At 35.7% G+C, this 19,498-nt stretch overlaps 1 protein-coding gene across 1 annotated transcript in view; it reads left to right on the plus strand.

The window, feature by feature from the left end:
- SPEF2 (sperm flagellar 2) overlaps window positions 1-19,498 on the plus strand; it is a 212,752-nt gene that overhangs the window by 124,059 nt on the left and 69,195 nt on the right. The window contains exons 14-18 of the mRNA XM_036746413.1: window positions 313-416; window positions 943-1,190; window positions 3,944-4,055; window positions 7,530-7,687; window positions 8,440-8,595. Of these exons, the coding sequence (XP_036602308.1) occupies window positions 313-416; window positions 943-1,190; window positions 3,944-4,055; window positions 7,530-7,687; window positions 8,440-8,595 (778 nt within the window). The remainder of the gene's footprint in view (window positions 1-312; window positions 417-942; window positions 1,191-3,943; window positions 4,056-7,529; window positions 7,688-8,439; window positions 8,596-19,498) is intronic.

Below are 19,498 nucleotides of genomic sequence, written 5' to 3' on the forward strand. Positions count from 1 at the left end.
GGATCCCCAATCCACTCTTTGAGTCATGGAACTCCTATTATTTTTCATTATCTCTTGACATAATTTATGTAATTATAAAAATAGTTTGCATTTCTATGAAACCTTCAAAACCTTCCTAAAAACTAAGCCTGGCCATGGATAAGTTTCTTATAATTACCAAGTTATATTCTCATAATTACTAATTTTTTTAGATTTTATAGCTACTTCTTAATAAGATGCAATCATTTCAACCATTCTGATATTATTGCACCAAACTTTAGACATGTAAGTTTGGTTACATTTACTATAAGTCTTAATTGCTTGTTTCCACAGCTTAGTAACCGTGCTCAGCTTGGTGCAAAATGTGAAAAATTGCTGAAGAAAGGAAGAAGTATCCCGGATGTACTGCTAATTCAAATCATGGTGGATGCCATTAAGTATGAATTACCTTCTTTTATACTCTTTAATACATTTATAAGCTTATTTAATTATGGTTAGGCACCCTCTACTAAAGTCCTTCTCTGATGACTGACATAGTTTAGCATTTGGGGCACATACTGCCACAGTTAACTTTAAGCATATATTTCATAATAATTTAGCTTTAAAAAATGTGGCTTGCTCATGGGTAGTGAGAGATAAATCTGGAAAGGTAAGAAAAAGACACATTTTAGAAGGTCTTAAACTCAAAGCTAAAGAGTTTGGACTTGATCATAAAGAAGTAGCCATTAAAGATTTTTTTAGCACAATAATGATGTAATAGCAACGATGCTTTAGGAAAATTAATCTACTTTTCTATAAAATTGAAATATATGTAAAGAGATTTTCATAACTTTTTATTACACTATATTATTCTAATTGCACCTGATTTAACCCTGCAAAAGATAACAATCAGCCTTCTTAATATTATGGACATGATTAGTTTTTTACCTAAATATTAGTCATTTCATGTTCTTCAAACTTTAGTCAAGTACCAGTAGAAAAAGGATGGATCTTGGATGGTTTTCCAATGACGATAAATCAAGCAAAACTTCTTGAGGAAGCCCTTACAGGGTTCAACCCAGATCAACAAGAACACGAGGGAAAGAATTACAAACAATCATCATTGGTATATGATCCGACAGCACCCAAACAGCCCCCTCCTCCCCCACCTGCACTTGATTTTGCTATGTTGCTGGATATAACTGATACGATGGTGTTGAATCGTGTGATGGGTAAGTTATAAAGAAATTTTATAGAGCTTTGTAGCATTTATGCATTGAAAAGCTGAATGCAGTGTGACCATTTATTTCATGAAATAAATTTCAATAATTTTTTTTTTAGAATCTTGAACCACCTAATCCTAACTCTTCTACCATAACTATTACCGTTCAGCCCTATAGCCCTAGATCTATACATGGATAGCATCTAATATGAAAAGCTGGTAGTGAAAATCCCCACCAAATGCAACCTCCCATATGAACCCCTCAAAAAATAGCATGCCTTAAAGAGTTCTCTTGACATAATTTATGTAGTTATAAAAATAGTTTACATTTCCATGGCACTTTAGGCTTACAGAGCACTTTATGTGCATTGTATCATTTGATTCTCTCAACAAACTATACCTTCTGACTCCAAATCAGAAGTCTTCCCAGTACACTGAGCTATTTTAATTTGGATGAGTATTGCAGCTGAGACACTTTCTTATCATGCCAGCACATTTCTGTGGTGTCACCCTGACTAAAGTCATGAACTATGTAAGTTCATGTACAAGTTTATGTAAGCAAGATTGCACCCCGTTTTTCTTCTGGCTACTGTATTAGATTAGATTATATTGTATTATGTTGTATTATGTTATATTATGTTATATTTTATCATATCATATCATCTCTATAAAATGGTTTTCAAACTAGCTAAGGTTCCCACACACCATCGCTGATCTCAGTGGAGCAAACACCCTCATGCCCTTCAGCCCCCGCACTGTAGCTACTTACTATAGTTTCTTTAAAAGCAAGAGCTGGGAAGGCAGATGCCTGGAAGATGCCACATGACCTCTCAACCTGCTTTCTTAGCCTTTCTCTTTCTGGCATCTTTCTCTCAACATTTTCTATGAAACAGTCCAACAATCCCCTCGGTCCAAAGCATCAGTGCAAATAGATTCTGGGGGAGTACCTACCATCTCCCTCATGAAGAGTTATATTCACATTTTGAAAAAATGAACATGTCGAGATTTGAAATGTAAAGCACTGAACATAACATTCTTGATTTAGCCTCACTCGGCAGTTTGAAATCGCATGAAAGTTTTAATTGTGCAGTTCTTATTCCCAGAATCTCAGAATTGAAAGGGACCTCAGGAGCCGTCTGGTCCAATCTAGACCTGAACAGGAGTCTCTTTACCACATAGCAGACAAGTGGTTTTCCAACCTTCATTACCAGACTTCTAGTAGGGGAAGCCCACAACTTCTGAAAGTACCCTACTATAAATTTGGCTAGCTCTGATTAATAGGAAGTTCTCCCATATGTCAAGCCTAAATTAGCCTCCTGGTGGCTTCCAGTCATTATTGCTAGTCGTGTTGTCTGGAGCCAAATAGAACAAGTCTCTTCCTCAATCCCATGTAACAGTGCTTTAAATATTTGGAGACAACTATCATGGATCCCCTAATGTTTTCCTTCCCCAGACTATTAACTTGGAAGGAAATAGAGTACCCCCAAATATGCCTGTCACAATGGAGATTAAGTAAGAGCTTTCAGGGTTAGATATTTGGAGCTATGACAGAGATAATATTCTTTCTAATATCCTACAGTGATACTTTTACCTGAGTGACGATATCGTTTCTTCACTTTCCAAAGAAGTCTAATGCAGTAGAATATAGGATAGAAAGTGTTTTGACAAGTCTTTTAGTTTATTGACTATCTTCTTCTAGGCAGGATTCGCCTATAACATCCCAAGTAGGTGAAAAACTGTGCTTCTTAAAAACCTGTACAGAAGAGGCTTTCTTAACCTTCCTCACTTCCCATTTGAATGTTAATAACCCTAATGTGCAAAAGATAGCCTTCATTATAAACATCCTAGAAGCATCATGTTGCAGTTTGAACCCATTTCCTCTTGCCATTTCCTAAGTGGAGATAGAAATAGAAAATAGCTGACCAGTATGGGCTGTTATGGGACATTTACATCTGTCATACAGCTGAAATTATCTAAATGTGATGTTTCGCTCATTAGAATGTGAGCTCTTTGAGAGTGGGGACTTTTATTTTCGTCTTTGTATCCTCAGTGTTTAGCCCGGTGCTTCATACATAGGAAAAACTACAGAAATGTCTTATTCATTCATTCAGTCAAAGAATTCTTTATCTACTTGAACATTATTATTTTATCATCCATTCAACCTTTTCTTCGATATGCTAAATATTCCTTTAACCACTCCTCAAGTTTTTCCAACTTTTTACGTCTCTTTTCTGAACTCTAGGTTCCTTACATTTTTCCCTTACCCAAAATGTTAAGTTCATTAGTTCAGAAGGATTACATTCAACCTTTCATGCTCTATTTTTACTCCCATTTTAATCCCATTATCATACTTCTTCTCTAAAGTAGAGAGTTGATTTTTTCTGACCATTAATCAGACTATTATTCACTAGTATCTCTATATCATTTTTCAGTTTCCTTTTCCTTTTCCGAATATATACAGTTTGTTTCTATTTTTCCTTTTTAATGAGCTATACTATCCTGTATCTAAATTTAATCTTTTTTGACCAGTTTTCACCTTTACCCAAGGAGCTTTCAAATTGTGATTCTTTTGTCCAATGGGCAAACTGAATTGACAAGTTCAATTCTACTTTCTTAGTTATTGATAAAAATGTTGTACAGTTCTGGGCAAGGACTGGCCACTATCTGATTAACATTTTACACAGCAATTTGCTTTGGCAGGTAGTAGGAAGGCTAGGCTTTTATAGCTTTTTAACACTTTACAATGAAACAATTTTCATACAGGAGAGGAAAAAAGTACCCCTGAAATAGTTTTTGGACCAGTCAGTAGAAGTCCAGACTCATTTTCTGAAGATCAAGAAAAGACTGAGCTCTTGAGGGATCAGATACAACACAGGTCAGTTTAACACTAATTTTCCTTCTTTTGTTTACTGTTTTAGATAAATATAATTGCAGCTACTTTGGAAATACCAAAACTTGGGAGAAAATGCATTGATTTAAATATTTACTTTTTTATTCTGAAACAAAAATGGGATATTACCTGAGGAAATTCACCAACTCAGAGGACAAGTTTCCCCCAGGAAATGACTATTCCTGGTTCAAAGTACCCTCTGGACCCATAACCCTTAACACCCTACTTTATGAACTACTAATGTGTTTACTTTTCATTTAGTCAGTCAGAGGACACATAATTAGGTCATAGCAGAGACATTTAATGAAATGGTACAAATTTTTTGAAAGTAGCAACAAAATGTTTCTCCTTTAAACCTGGGAAACGCACTTCCCACACACACAGCATCAGTGGGAAAAGTGTAGGCATGTGGAGAGCTGCACACATAAGAAACATATGGATAAGGCATACACAAAAGGAGCACATATGGCCAAGGCATGAATACTGAAGGGGAGTGCATCAGGAAACACATGGCATTCCTTGAAGGAGAACTCACGCCTTACACGTGACTGGACAGAAGATGACTTTTCCTGATGTCATCATGCTTCTTCCCTGCTATTTGCTGTCCCTGCAGGATGCTGCGTTAGTGAACATGTGGTATCCACCAGTTCGGGTGGCTGCTGCTTCCTAAGATATTTTAGGCTTTACTACGTACTGCTGTACCGCATAGCCATCGACTGCTGCTCCTCCTCTGGCTCAGATGTAGTCCCTGGCTATCTCTTTCTCAAGGAAAAAGCTAGTACTGCCATGCTTTGGGAAAACAAAGACCATAGATAGGCTTTGTCTCTTTTAAAAAAGGCAGACATCCCTTCCCTGGCGCCAAGAAAAAGCCTCCCCTGTCTTTTTCCTTTAGACTCTTGGCTGCTGAGTTCCAATCACCTCCCAACAAAAGAGTCTCAGCCCTCCTCAGTAACCTCTAGAATAAGCACTCAGGTCCTCCCAGGTAGCTAACGTTCTTGGATGTTTTTTCTTGATTTTTTTTCCAGAGCTTTGAGTGCCTCTGTCACAGACCTCACCCTTAATTATAGAGAATATGGTGTATATCCAATTCTCAATCTATGAAACATAGACTGTAAGCCAGTCGTCATTACTTGCCAATAATTACCAAATAGCAACGGGGTTCAGAGTTCTCCAGTTTTCAAACCCTAAATCTCTTCTATTCTCCCATGTAGATAAGGTATAGAGAAAGTCAGAGGGTCTTTGCTATCTTTGCTTAAACATACTCCTAGGCTTTTTGTATGCAAGCATGGCCAACAAAGGCTTCGAAGGTATTTTGCCCCACAGCTTTACAATAATAACTTTTATAAATAACTGATATATCATATACTAAACTTTATGTATAAGGGTTGTGTCTCTAAATTTAAAATAAGTAAAAATTAAGTAACACTAAATGTGTTCAATTCATGGTTTGGTAGATGGGGTACTTGCTGAGGAGTAAGAGCTTACATAGAAAATAATTGAACATTCATCAGATCAAACTTTGAAATTGCTTAGGTTTAGCATAATTTTCATTACATGAAATTAGAAAGGTTTTGCACAAACAAAATCAATGCTGCCAAAATTAGAAGGAAAGCAAAAAATGGGAGGGGGAGATTTATAGCGAGTTTCTGTGACAAAGGCCTCATTTCTCAATAAAGGGAACTCAGTCAAATAAAAATCAGAAGTCAATGTTGATAAGTAGTCAAAGGATATAAATAAATAGTTTTGATACAAAGAAATAAAGCTATCTATAGTCACTCAAAAAATACTCTAAGTCATTATTGGTTAGAGAAATGGCAAATTAAAACAATTCTAAGGTACCACCTCACACCTCACAGATTGAATGTTGGAGGGGATGTAGAAATGCAAGAACATTAATGCACTATTGGTGGAGTTGTGAAACCTTCCAACCATCCTGAAGAACAATTTGGAACTATGTTCAAAGGACTATAAATCTGTGCATGCATATCCTTTGATCCAGCAATACTGCTGCTAGGTCTATATCCCAGAGAGATCAAAGGAAAAGAACCTATTGTTACAAAAATATTTATGGAAGCTCTTTTTGTGGTGGCAAAGAAATGAAAATTGAGAGGCTGCCCATAATTGGGGAATGGTTGAACAGGTTGTGGTATGTGATGATGAGAGAATACTATTAGGCCATAAGAAATGATGAGCCAGGATTGTTTTAGAAAGGCCTGGGAAGACCTATATGAACTGATGGTAGATGAAGTGAGCAGAACTAGGAGAACATTGTGCTCTTTAATAGCAATGTTGTAACAGTGATCAACTGTGAAAGACTTAGCTGCTCTGATTTTAAAAAATGATCCAATACAATTCCAAAGCAGTCATAATGAAAAATTCTATCCACCTCCCAAAAGAAAACTGACAAACTGAGTATAGATTGAAGCATAATTTTTTTTTACTTTTTCTTGCTTTTTAAAAAAATTTCACAGCATGGCTAATATGGAAATATATTTTGCATGATTTCATATGTGTAATTGATATCATGTTGCTTGCTTTTTCAGTGGGTGGGGGATAAGCCAGAAGAAGGGAGAGAGTTTAGAACTAAAAACTTTTCTAAATGAATGAAAATTTTAAAAAGAAATGTGTCACACTTAATTAGCATAATAAATTAAAGTGTTTAAATACTGTATTATTTTTATTTAATTGGGACTTTGTTTCCCGAAAAGCAGGAGTTGCAGATGAAATCAGTTCCATTTAACCATACCCACTGGATAACCTCTTAAGGCTAAAAACAATGAGTTAGTCCATATAAGAATCATTTGAACTACATTAAGACCTTCCATTCTCATGGAAACAAAATAGCTCACAGAATTCTTCCTCGCTCTCAGTTTCAGGCAGGCTGAGTTCATCTACACAATAGCCCAACCAGAGTATCTGCTGTTTTCCAGGTCTCTATTTACAACAAAACATTATATGCAGTACTATGTAATAAAGAGAGAACTGAACTGCTCAGATAAGTCTGACAGTGATGGCCAGAGTAGTACTTAGACATTTTCTGCCCATGTGTGTAGACAAAGCCTGTGGCACTTCCTTGGATTTTTACTTAGCTATGAATAAAATGGTCAAACCATATTTTCAGGTGAAAAATTCTAATTGCATCTTTTCCATGTAAATACTTCTCAAAAGTATGAAAAAGAAATATATCACAAGAATACTGGCCTTGATAATTTAAATGCATCGTTTCTAACAGTGTTGATCATGCATATGTATAGATATAGATATGTATATGAATTTGTATATTGCTTTGATGTGAGCATTTCTTTTAGCTTCATATAATTGACTTTTTAGGGTTGATCTTTTCAGGCTAAATAATTTTATTAGTGCTCGTTTCACCTTGTCCATTTTTTTTAAAAAGCTGCAAAATGTAACTTAAAGATTGATCAACAAATTGATAACACTGATCTTTTAATGTTGCAGAATTTTAGGTTTCCTGGACAACTGGCCAGAATTGGAAAAATGGTATTCAGAAAAACAAGACATTCTAATCAAAGTCAACGCAGAAGTAGATAAAAGGACTTTATCCACAAAAGTACAAGAGTATTTTATTGCCGAATTGAGGAGAAAAGAGGCTAAAGGTAATTGTCAGATTTTTAGGACATTACATTAGACCCCAGATGTCTTACCAGGGCAAAGCACAGTGAGACCATCACCTTATTATTTCAGGAAACTATGTATCACTTAATGGAGTCCAAGATAACATTAGCTTTTTTGACTTCTGTATCATGCCCTGACACCCACTTCCAGCTTGAGAGATGTCCAAGAAAGAGCTGACATTGGCTTTGTTCCAACAAAGAAGTCACCTTGAAAAGGTGGAATCAAGATCTCCCTGAGTCTTATAAGCCCATAGAATGGGATGCCTGCTCTTCCTGGCTGATGTGCCAGTCCTCTCTGTCACAGTCCCCAATCACAACATACACCAAAAAGACCAGTTAGAAGCCATTGATCCCTCAGCAAGGATCCAGAGTCCATGTACCTCCCCACAGAGCCAAAGCCTGCATACCCAACTCAATGGGAAGTGCCACACTCTAGCAGATTAGTGGATTCCCCAGTTCACCCTGACATATGTTTGTAATTGTTTTAGGTTGAATAATGCAAGCCTATGCCTAATAAAAACATTTTCTTTTTTTTTAATTTTTTTTTGGAGGGGGGAAGGCAGGGCAATTGGGGTTAAGTGACTTGCCCAAGGTCACACAGCTAGTAAGTGTGTCAAGTGTCTGAGGTCACATTTGAACTCAGGTCCTCCTGACTCCAGGCAGGGCTGGTGCTCTACTCACTGCGCCACCTAGCTGCCCCAATAAAAACATTTTCTATCTGTCCTTTTTTCAAGCTAAAAAGAGACTAGAAGAAGAGGAAGCTGAGAGGAAAAAGAAAGAAGAAGCCCCCCCGCCTGAACCTCCACCTCCACCTCCCCCTGAACCAGAGAAGGAAAAAGAACATTCTCCAAAGGGGGCAAAAGGGAAAGGTAGAAGAGGGAAATCTTCAGGTGATTGATGGAATGACTTATAATCCTGATTTTTCATGTCTGATATTAGGTTTACAGGAATAGCCCACTGACCGAAGCCTTCTGACAGCCCTAGCTATCTGGGACACAGCTACAGACCCAGAGTCGCAAAGCGCAGGCACTCTAATCCAGTTAAACAGGCATGACGATACCATAGGACTCCTGACATAGGACTGTAGGTAAAATCAGGCAGCCAGCTAGAAAGAGCAGTGCAGATGGTACGACCAGTACAAGAAGTGATAGTTACAGAGGGGGAGACAAAGAGATTATAAGAAGTAGGCAGAAAAAATCCAACAGTCTGATCATTTGGGGATATTTAATGAAAATGCAAGCAATGTGTTATAGCCCAGAACAATAACTGATGTTTATAACGACCAATAGTTTTAAAAAAGGGTTAGACGGTGTTCAGTTTAATGATAAGGTAAGGTAGGGAAGTGATATATATTAGAACGATTTCTACCAAAATGGTTTTTATATTATTTTTGATGCTTACAGTTTTGAGTATACTTGAAAACCTGCTTTTATTTATCCATTAACCAATCACTCATTATGAATAGATTCCTAATAGGTTTAAAGAGAGGCAGCATGATAGAGTATACTGAGTGCTGTATTGCAAGTCAGAAAGACCTGAGTTCAGCTCCCACCTCTGACACTTAGTAAATGTATGACCACGGGCCAGTTACTGAACCCCTCTGAACCTCTGACCACATTTCAAGATTTATCGACTGAGTTAGGATCTGCATCGGAGCAGAGGGTCTTCACATCTGTGAAATCACAGATCGTGGACAAAATGGCATAATTTAAAAGAACTGTGGTGGGCACTGGGCATGTACAAAAATAATTAACATATCATACCTGCCCATATGGAATCTATAGTTTTATGTGAAATACTCATTTTCTACTGATGTTAGATAAGTGAGGTATAAATAATAAATGGATAAAATGTAGATCAGGGAAGGAAAAGTTCCATCCTAAATCACAGTTGTAGAAAATCTCATTTATTTTCCAAGTGATGAATGTCTTTTAATAAAAAAAAAAGAACAATAGTGTGAAGTCTATTTTTTTGGTTCGGAATCAGGAATATTTGTTTGAGTCAGAGCATTCCACAGAAGTCAAGTATATTCCATATTCTTCCCCTGGGTTTGCTATTTACCGTACAGACACAAACAAAACTCTTTCCAGGTCATGTCCTTAGAAAGTCTAGTAGAAGAGAGTTGGCCTCTGAAAGTCCAGGCCCTAGTTGCAGAAAGTAGAGGTCCCATAATGGGATATTCAGCTTCCTGTAAAAACGCAGCCACCTGCTGATCCCTTTATGAATTCCAAACTAGTGCCTTGAGTGAATTAGAAAGGAAACAAACAGCATTGGCCAAAAACCAATTGTCTGCACCCAGCATGACCCTCAAATTAAAAGACAGCAGCAGTCAGTCTTTTTTTTTAGTCAATCATCTTAAAGAAGAGCCTAACTCCCAATGAGTTGTGTAGAGGGAGGGAGTAGGAGAAGGGGAGACTATGAGAAGCCCTTTGGAACTGCCCAAAAGAGTAGTGGGACTTTTTGTGGCATCTTTTAGCTCTGTATGTCTTCCTGAGAGCTGAGTCCCTCCACAGTGTTGCTCCTGTTTGAAGCCACTCGAATATACAGGGTGTCCCTAAAGTCTGGACACATAGGAAAAATGCATATTTTGAAATATTTGGAATATTAACAGACCTTAGCCCCCTTGACTTCTTTTTCTGGGGTATGCTAAAGGAGAAGGTGTACTCAATGGAAATCACAGATGCAACATATTTGATTGAACGCATAAAGAGTGAATGTGCTAAAATTGACGGTAATTCAGAGTTATTGCATCAAGTTCATGTGAATCTTGCAAAGCACATCAACCTTTGCATCACAAATGATGGAAATCATATTGAAGATGTTATTTGTTAATATCCAATTAAATAAAATGTTGAAGAAAATTTCATTCATTTCATTTCTTGAAAATACGCATTTTTGCCTATGTGTCCAGACCTTAGGAACACCCTGTATATGCTCTGGATCTTTCCCACTGTCTTTTAAGGGTGACTCAGACTGCAGACTATCATTGGTTGGCCAATGGCACTGCCCCCTTTCTAATTCATTGAAGGGACTTGTCTGGATTCCACAAAGGGATCACCAAGGGAATTCTCATTTTTACAATTAGTTTAGCACCTCAGTATGAGGTCTCTCACTTTCTGTGACGGGGTCCTTGGTTTTCAGAGGGCAACACCATCACACTAGAAACTTCTTGGAATGCTGAATTCAAAAGTCATTTTGTCTCTGACTTCCTTATGTTAGGACCCATCATTGATAGATTGCACTTACCCACTGACAAGTGAATAGGTTATTCCACTTGACAGATTGTGGGCATATTTAACCTTATTGAGCTTTCCTCAACATAAAGAACACTTTTTAACATTTTTTCCTATTCATATTTGTTAAGACTGTTCAAAGATAATTCTGGATTTTTTAAAATAATAACTTCTAAGATCCATATTATACATAGATATTTTTTACTTCTGTGATTTATATGAGATAAATTCTTTTTTAATAATAGTTATGCAGTTTCAGATAAAATACTTTAATTTAGTAATATTGAAATACTATCTTTAGATTACATTGCATCCATATCTTAGATTGGATAGTAAAAATTTTATCAATACACCTTGAAAGACAAATGAAAAATACCTAGATCTGTACTAGTTCAAAAGAAGTGTACTCTTGAATGACATGACATCCATTGGAAAATTTCACATAAACAGTGACATTTTGGGGAAAATTACTCTCCAAACCTGCCTCAGAATCAGTGGCAGCAAAACATGCAAGCCTTTGGAATATAGACACCAGTAAATCAAAGCCACCTAAATTCTTCTCTTTCAACTCCAGAAAATAAAGTAATATTTTGGGAGCAATGCTTCCATTTACACCTTAAAGAACTAAATAATTGTACTATTCCCAGATTTTCCTCCAGACATGGACTTCTGTTAAGCCCGAGATTGATCTCTCACCTGAAGTTAATTGCCATTAAAACCACTAGCTGACAGGTGGATAAGCAATTTTCTGAGCTACTTAAGGAAGTTCTTGCATAGCTGAGAGTGCCCAGAAAGCTCCCTGAGACTCTCTCAGATTTGAGTCAAGCTCCTGAATAGGACAGAGAGTTTTTTGTATTTGCATGTCTGTGCAAAGTTACTGTGCAATGGAGAAGGTTCTTCCTGTCCCACTTCTCCTGCCTTATAGGAACTCTAGAGGGCTTTCCTTCCGACACACTGGAAAATAAGGATCAGTTAGTCAGCAAGCATTTATTAAGCACCTACTCTGTGCCAGACACTATGCTAAGCACCATGGTTGTATTGTTGCTATCGTTGAGTCGTTTAAGTCATGTCTGACTCCTCAAGATTCATTTGGATTTTCTTGACAAAGATTCTATAGTGGTTTGCCATATCCTTCTCTGGCTCATTTCATAGATAAGAAATGAGGCAAATAGGGTTAAGTGACTTACCCAGGGTCATATAGCCAGTAAGCGTCTGAGGCCAGATTTGAACCAGGAAGGTGAGTCGGCCTGACTCCAGGCTTAACACTCTCTCCAGTATGCCACTTAGCTATACATGTGGATATAAACAAAGGTAAAAATATGATTCCTGTCCTCACAGAGTTCATATTCCAAGGGGAGATAAATGTCAAGGTTCTGGTTTCTAGGTCATTAACTCAAAAAAGAAATAGAAATACATACATACATACGTGTATGTGTACACAATACACACACATACACAAATGAAAAACATCAGTAGCATTCACTAAAGTCCAAACCTAAAATAAACCCAAGCCATTTTCAGACCAGAAAAAGTTTTAGTACTAAAAAGTTATTTTTTTTAAAAAAAGAAGAACAAGTTTCCTAAATAGAATGCTGGCAACTCAGCCCTTCCAAAAAGCAAACTCCAGCCCCTATAAGTCTGTTCTGCAGCCCAGAATCCCTCTGAAATCTCAGGCATGATGACCTGGTGTTCACTGAAAGGATGTCGGGTGAGCACAAGGACGTGGTAATTTTTTTTGAAGTGCTAAACCATTGAAATGCATAATATTTCAAGCAGTCTGAGTGTTTGCATACGTGTCACAAAAACCTTTCTTTAGTTCTTGGTTTCAACTTGAATGGTTGTGCACTACAGAGGACAGAAGTTCCCGAACATGTGACAAGATGATATCCATGATCCTAGGATTCCTGTGCATTATCCTAGAATCATATGAATGCATGTATATGCACATGTATGTACTATACACATAGTCATATATTCTTTTACTACCATATTCATTGGATGGCTTTAAGCACTGCACAGTTATTGGTAAAATAAAGACTGATTTTTCCCCTCAGTAAAGTAAGGATGATGGCATTGGAATAAAAAGTCAATATCAACAAAACCTTAAAAATTAGCTTTTATTGCACAAATGTTAAAACTCGCAGATATGACTTCAACATCTTCTCTCTTCCCAACTACCATCCCCTAATACCTCAGGAGGAATAGAGAAACACTGTAGGGATAGAGATTAAGAGAACAATCAGAATCAAAGGCTGCCTAAAATTAGGGAGTAAGCAATGTGTTTAGAGTAGCTGTAAATTAGCAGGAGGCTACTTTCTTCAGACTTATGGCTCAAGCTACAGCCACCATACCATCCCCAAAGCTTTGCTTATAGACTGCAGTACATATACATTTGTCTAAGCCAACCAGAAATTAAATGGTAGTTCTTACACTTTATGACACAATTCAGTCTTAAAGCTTTAAAAGTTTGTTTACAAGCTTTAAAAAAATGTATTTTGGAATCTCTACATTTCAGGAACAATAAATCTATTATTGCTTCAAAGACTGAGTGTACCTGTCTTTTTCTTTCTCCCTGAATTACAATAGAGCTAGTGCCAGATCCTTTAAAAAAAAAGCATGGAAGTGTTCACTTCCAAAGGCATCATTGTGTCTTGGTGCAATATTTCATTTGAGGAAAGGAAAAATAACGTACGTTGGCATTAGAGATGTTTTCTTAACAGTACAACTAGATAGAGTATCCTAACAATAAATACAGGGCAACTCTTCTGAAATGAGTCCTTGATGGAGATTTCTAGCCTTTGTTGACCCCACTGGATGGCTTTCATGTAAATAATGAAAAATCTTCCTAAAGAAACAGCTGCTGTAACTTAAAACCAAGGGTCACCTGTGGCTACCAAACATGCTTTGTTCTGACATTTAGACTCGACTTGTTAAGGCAGAAAGAAACAAAAGGAATAAAAGATGAGATAAAAAAGGCAAAAATTTTAAGTCACTAAAATAAAAATAATCATTGTAGAGACAGTGGAGAAAGTGGGGCAGTTGGAGAAGGAAAGAGAGCTGCTGAGCACACAAGGGAAGTGATCCCCAGTGGGAAACAGATTTACGCTGCCCTTCCCAGCTCCTTTAGCCCTAACTTCCTAAATGTCTTTTTGTGCTTGTACTCCTCCTTCTACTGCCCCTTTTGATTCTTCATGTAGCTCTCAAAGGGTCTTGTGTGGGAATTCAAAGCTACTGACCCAGAGCTGGCTGCTGCAAAAGTATTTCACTTAAAAGCTGGTCTAGACTACCTGGTTATTTTAGGTTATAATGAGAGGGAGAGATAGAGAGAGATGTAAATACATAGATACAGATATATAGAGATTGATGTTGAGATATATTAATAGATATCAAGAGAGAGATGATAGAGGTAGAGGTATATATGTATGTGCATGTATATATGACGAGCTACTGATTAAGAAGTTAAATTTTTTAATTTAATTAGAAATTGGGGAGGAGGCAGATGAAAAAAAATTTTTCATGCAATAAAAAGTTTCCAGAAATAAGCAAAGCTTCTTTGGGTAGACTAATCTAAATCCTTATTCAGTGGCCCTGTCTGTGTAATCTGGTCCTTAAGAATTTTGCAGCAGTACTAAATATCAGTCAATTGTTTTGTTTTTTAATGAAATTGCTTTCTAATTGAAGTACACATTAAAGCACAGAGGTTATTGGGGAATTGGTCAAATTCTTAATTAGTAGAGATGGAGGATTTTGTAAAAATGGAAACTAAATATCTAGAACTACCCAAGAGTATCAGATAACAAATTTCAACTTGTTCTTCCTTTTATTGTTTGTTGGTTTTTCCTACTGAAATACATACAAGAATTTGATGTCATTACGAGGTTATTTAGACAATCAAAACAAAATGGAAAAATATGTGCCATTTGATGAATGACACACCTGTATGTTTCCTGCTACATAGAGGGTTACATTTGCTCAAATGACTTGGTTATCATTTATGCTACAGATACAACTGTCACGATAGCTTAGGGGTTTTTCAACTGGAAATGGATTCAGGGGAACCTAGAAGTAAATCTGAAAGAATTAAGTGTAATCACACCCACTAAAGGTCTGGGTTTGCAATCAGACACATCACAAAATTTCAGCATTTGACCTGAATTCAAATATTTTGCATAGCAAACTACTGTGACAACATATTGTATGAACTAAAATTCAACCTATAGGCTTTTTCTTCTGATTTTCATTGCTATCTATATAATGTTTCTTGTACCAGTACCACCACATAAGAGTCTCACTATGGTAAGTGATTTTTAAATGTTTGATAATCTCACAGGAGTTTTTAAAAGACTCATCAGTATTATCTGTGTGTTAAATTTTATCTAGAACAGTCTCCTCCTAAAGAAGGAAAAGGAAAGAAAGGTGAAACTTCTCCCAAAGGCAAAGGTACAGCCGTTAAACTTAGTTAAATTAGTTCTGCATTTTATAACTACATAAGTGAATAGACTAACATAGGATCCTACTTCTACTAATAACAGAATACTAGTAGAATAGTATTAGTGTACATTGTGTATATTTCCTGTGAAGTTATTAGTAATAGGCAGATTTAAGAAAAAGTTTTAACCTACATCAGTATCAGCTTTTCCCAGTCCACCCCTCAGTACATTAACATTTTTTTCTATTAACAATCATTTATTATCTCTCCCGCTTTTGTCTCATTAAGAAGAGAGAAAAACTCTTGCAACAAATTTGTATAGTCAAAAGAAACATACTCTCAAAAGGGCCAGGTTTATTTTGCAAAGCAAAACTTAAGATGCATGATGTTTTCTACACTTGTATTGAAGTTACTGTCACAACAACTTTGAAGTACAGCTATATATCTACAAAATCATTTTAGTGGTGTATTCTGAAATGCTGATGCATGTTGGATTTCCCTTTTATTAGAAAGTGCTATGTTATGAATATAAATCTAATCTGGAAGTGTCCTTGACTTTTTTATATCACGGTCCCCTTTGGCAGTTTGGTGAAGCTTATGAAACCCTTCTCAGAGTTGTGTTTATAAAGTCATAAAATATAAAGCTATAATAAACAAAAGAAATCATATTTAAATAGCTATCAAAATTTTAAAATAGAATATTGATTTAAAACTTTTAGTTCTAATCCCATCTTTGCCATTCCACTAGTCAATTTCTCCCAACAACTTCTTTATTGAATAAGTATTTCTATTCTCTTCTGTTTTGTTACCTTGGATTTATCAAATACTAGAAAGGGGTCCATTTATAAAGGGGTTAAGGGAGAGGATTATCTTCATAACTTATAGTTGTGCCATGAATCCATATATAATCTGTGGCTACAAAGTCCTGAGACTGATTTCCATAAATTCTACAAGGCAATTGGTCCCAAAGTAAGTATCAGGACTGAGATTTGAACCCAGGCTTCTGGACTCCAGGAGTCTACAGGAGACTACACCAGGTTGCATGATGTATTCAGGAGATTACATCATGCACCCTATTTCTCTGCAGTTATAGAGAGACCTTGTTTGAAATTTGTAATAATTTAGATAGGATCTGGGCTGCTGTTTACCTTTTTTTTGCATTGTCTCTGGAGAAGGGACTTAGGAAGCAAAGACAAGATTGAAAGGTTAAGTGTTTACTGAAGAGTAGGAAAAAATAGGTTTCTTAAAAGTACTTACTTGGAATGATCCATCTCAGTCCCAGAGAAATTGATGATGAGGTACAGTTCCTTCTTTTTAGTAAAGAAGTGAGGAACTATAGCTGTAGATATGAAAAACAAGTCAAGAAAGGTATATCTGTATGTATATATACATAAATGTGTACATATCTGTATCTACATATACAGATATCCACTTATATAACAAAGATGTATATGTATATACTATATACACATATGTACACACACACATACATCCCTTTGTTGATTTGTTGTTGTCTTTTTCCCTGTGTAGACTGCAACACAGATTTCATTTCAGTGCTTTTGGGTCATGATGAGGAAGCCCCATAGTGCTTAGAGTCTTGATACTTAACAGCTGTGTCATTTACAAAGAGAGACATTCAGATAACCTCCTTACCACCATAGAGAGTCCCTCCTCAATTTAGACTTTTGGACATGTCTCTAATGAACACCATTAGTGTGCATATGTCTCACCATTTTAGGTGTCCCTTGATATTAATAATCAGAGAACCATTGTACAAAGTTATCTCTGTATTTTCAACTATCCAGGAATCTTATATGATCTTAATATTTGTGTAAGACATAGCCTATTAAGGAAACACTTTTAAGACTGTTTTGCTTTACTGAGCCAAATGTTGGGTTTTTTAAAAATAATTTTATTGATTAATCTTTCCTCATTGCAGTAGATAGCATTTTTCAGACTCTAAAAATAAACGTGAGAATAAGCTATTCTTCTGTTATCACAATAAATGTTATTACATGTCATCACAATAAACATTAAAATATGCTAATATATCATGTTATTATATTAATATGTAATAATGTTGATATAAATTTTTATTTCATTAAATATTTCCCAGTTACATATAAAAAATTTTAACATTTATTTTATAAAAATTTGAATTCCAAATTGTCTTTCTCCCTCCTGCCATTCCAACCTCCTTGAGAAGGGAAGCAAATTGATATTGATTACACATGTCAAATCATATAAAATGTATTTCCATATTAGTTATGTTGCAAAAGAAAGTACAATAAAAAATGATAAGGAAAGAAAATAAGAAAGTATACTTCAATCTGCATTCAGAGTTCATTAGTTCTCTCTTTCAACATGTATCTTTTGGAATTTTCTTGGATCATTACCTTGACCAGAGTAACTCTCTTTCATAGTTGTTCATCATTACAATATTCCTTTTATTGTGTACAATGTTCTCGTTGTGTTCACTTCACTTTGAATTTTTGAAATAAGTTCTCTTGGGTTTTTTTGAAATTATTCTACTCATAATTTCTTATAGCATAATAATATTCTATAACAATCATATACCATAACTTGCCTAGCCATTTCCCAAGTGATGGTTGTCCCCTCAATTTCTAATTTTTGCCACCACAAAAAGAACCACTATAAATATTTTTATACAAAAAGGTCCTTTTCCCATTTCTTTGATCTCTTTGGGATACATATCTAGTAATGGTATTGTTGCAGCAAAGGGTATGCACAGCTTTATCATTCTTTGGGAATAATTCCAAATTGTTCTCCAGAATGGTTAAGCTAGTTTACAATTCTACCAATAGTGCATTAGTTACCAATTTTTCCACATTCCCTTCTTCATGTGTTATGTTCCTGTTCTGTCATGTTTGCCAATCTGGTATGTGTGAAATGTTATCTAAGCTGTTTTAATGTGCATTTCTCTAGTCAGGAGTGATTAAGATTTTCACATGACTATTGATTGCTTTGATTTCCTCTAAAAACTTCCTGTTCATATGCTTTGACTACTTCTCAACTAGGGAATGTATCTTATTTTTTTTAATAAATTTTGGTCAATTCCTTATATATTTAAAACATGAGACCTTTATAAAAAAAAACTTGCTGTAAAGATTTTTCCCACTTTCTTGTTTTCCTTCTAATTTTGGCTGTACTAGTTTTGTTTGTGCAAAAGCTTTTTAAATTCACATAATCAAAATCATCTGTTTTACTTCCTGTGATCTTCTCTATCTCTTTTTTGGTCATTAACTCTTCTTTTATCCTTAGATCCGACAAGTACATTTTCCGTGTTTCCCTAATTTGTTTATGATATCACCCTTTATGTACAAATAGTTTATCCATTTTGACCCTATGTCGGTATTCACTTGGAGAGTTGGTCTATACCTAGTTTCTGCCAAGCCATTTTCTAGTTTTCCCAGCAATTTTTGTCAAATGATAACTTCTTGATCAAAAAGCTTGAATCTTTGGTTTCTCCAAACACTAGATTGCTGTGGTCATTTACTACCATATATTGTGTACGTAATCTTTTCCATTGATCCACCACTCTATTTCTTAGCCAGTACCAGATTGTTTTGATGATTACCACTTTAATATAGTCTATAATCTGGTACTACTAGACCACCTTCCTTAATGATTTTTTTCATTGGTTCTTTTAATGTTTTTGGCCTTTTTTTCTTCCAGAAGAACTGGGTTATTTTTTCTAGCTCTATAAAATAACTCTCTGGTAGTATGATTGGAATGACACTGAATAAGTAAATTAGGTAAAATTATTCTTTTTATTATATTGACTCAGTCTACCCATGAGTAATTAATATTTCTCCAATTGTTTAGATATGTCTTTGTGTGTGTGTGAATTGTTTTGTAATCATGTTCAAATAGTCCCTGGGTTTCTCTTGGGAGATTTCCAAGTATTTTATAGTGTTTGCAGTTATTTTAAATGGAATTTCTCTTTCTATCGCTTACTAATGGGTTTTGTTGGTATTATATTTAAATGCTGATCATTTGTGTGGGTTTATTTTAAATCTTGCAACTTTGCTAAAGTTGTTAATTGTTATAACTAGGTTTTCTAGTTGATTCTATAGAATTCTCTAAAGAGTGATGATTTTGTTTCATCAT

The sequence above is a fragment of the Trichosurus vulpecula genome, chromosome 1 (assembly GCF_011100635.1).
Source record: "Trichosurus vulpecula isolate mTriVul1 chromosome 1, mTriVul1.pri, whole genome shotgun sequence".
Classification (NCBI taxonomy): domain Eukaryota; kingdom Metazoa; phylum Chordata; class Mammalia; order Diprotodontia; family Phalangeridae; genus Trichosurus; species Trichosurus vulpecula.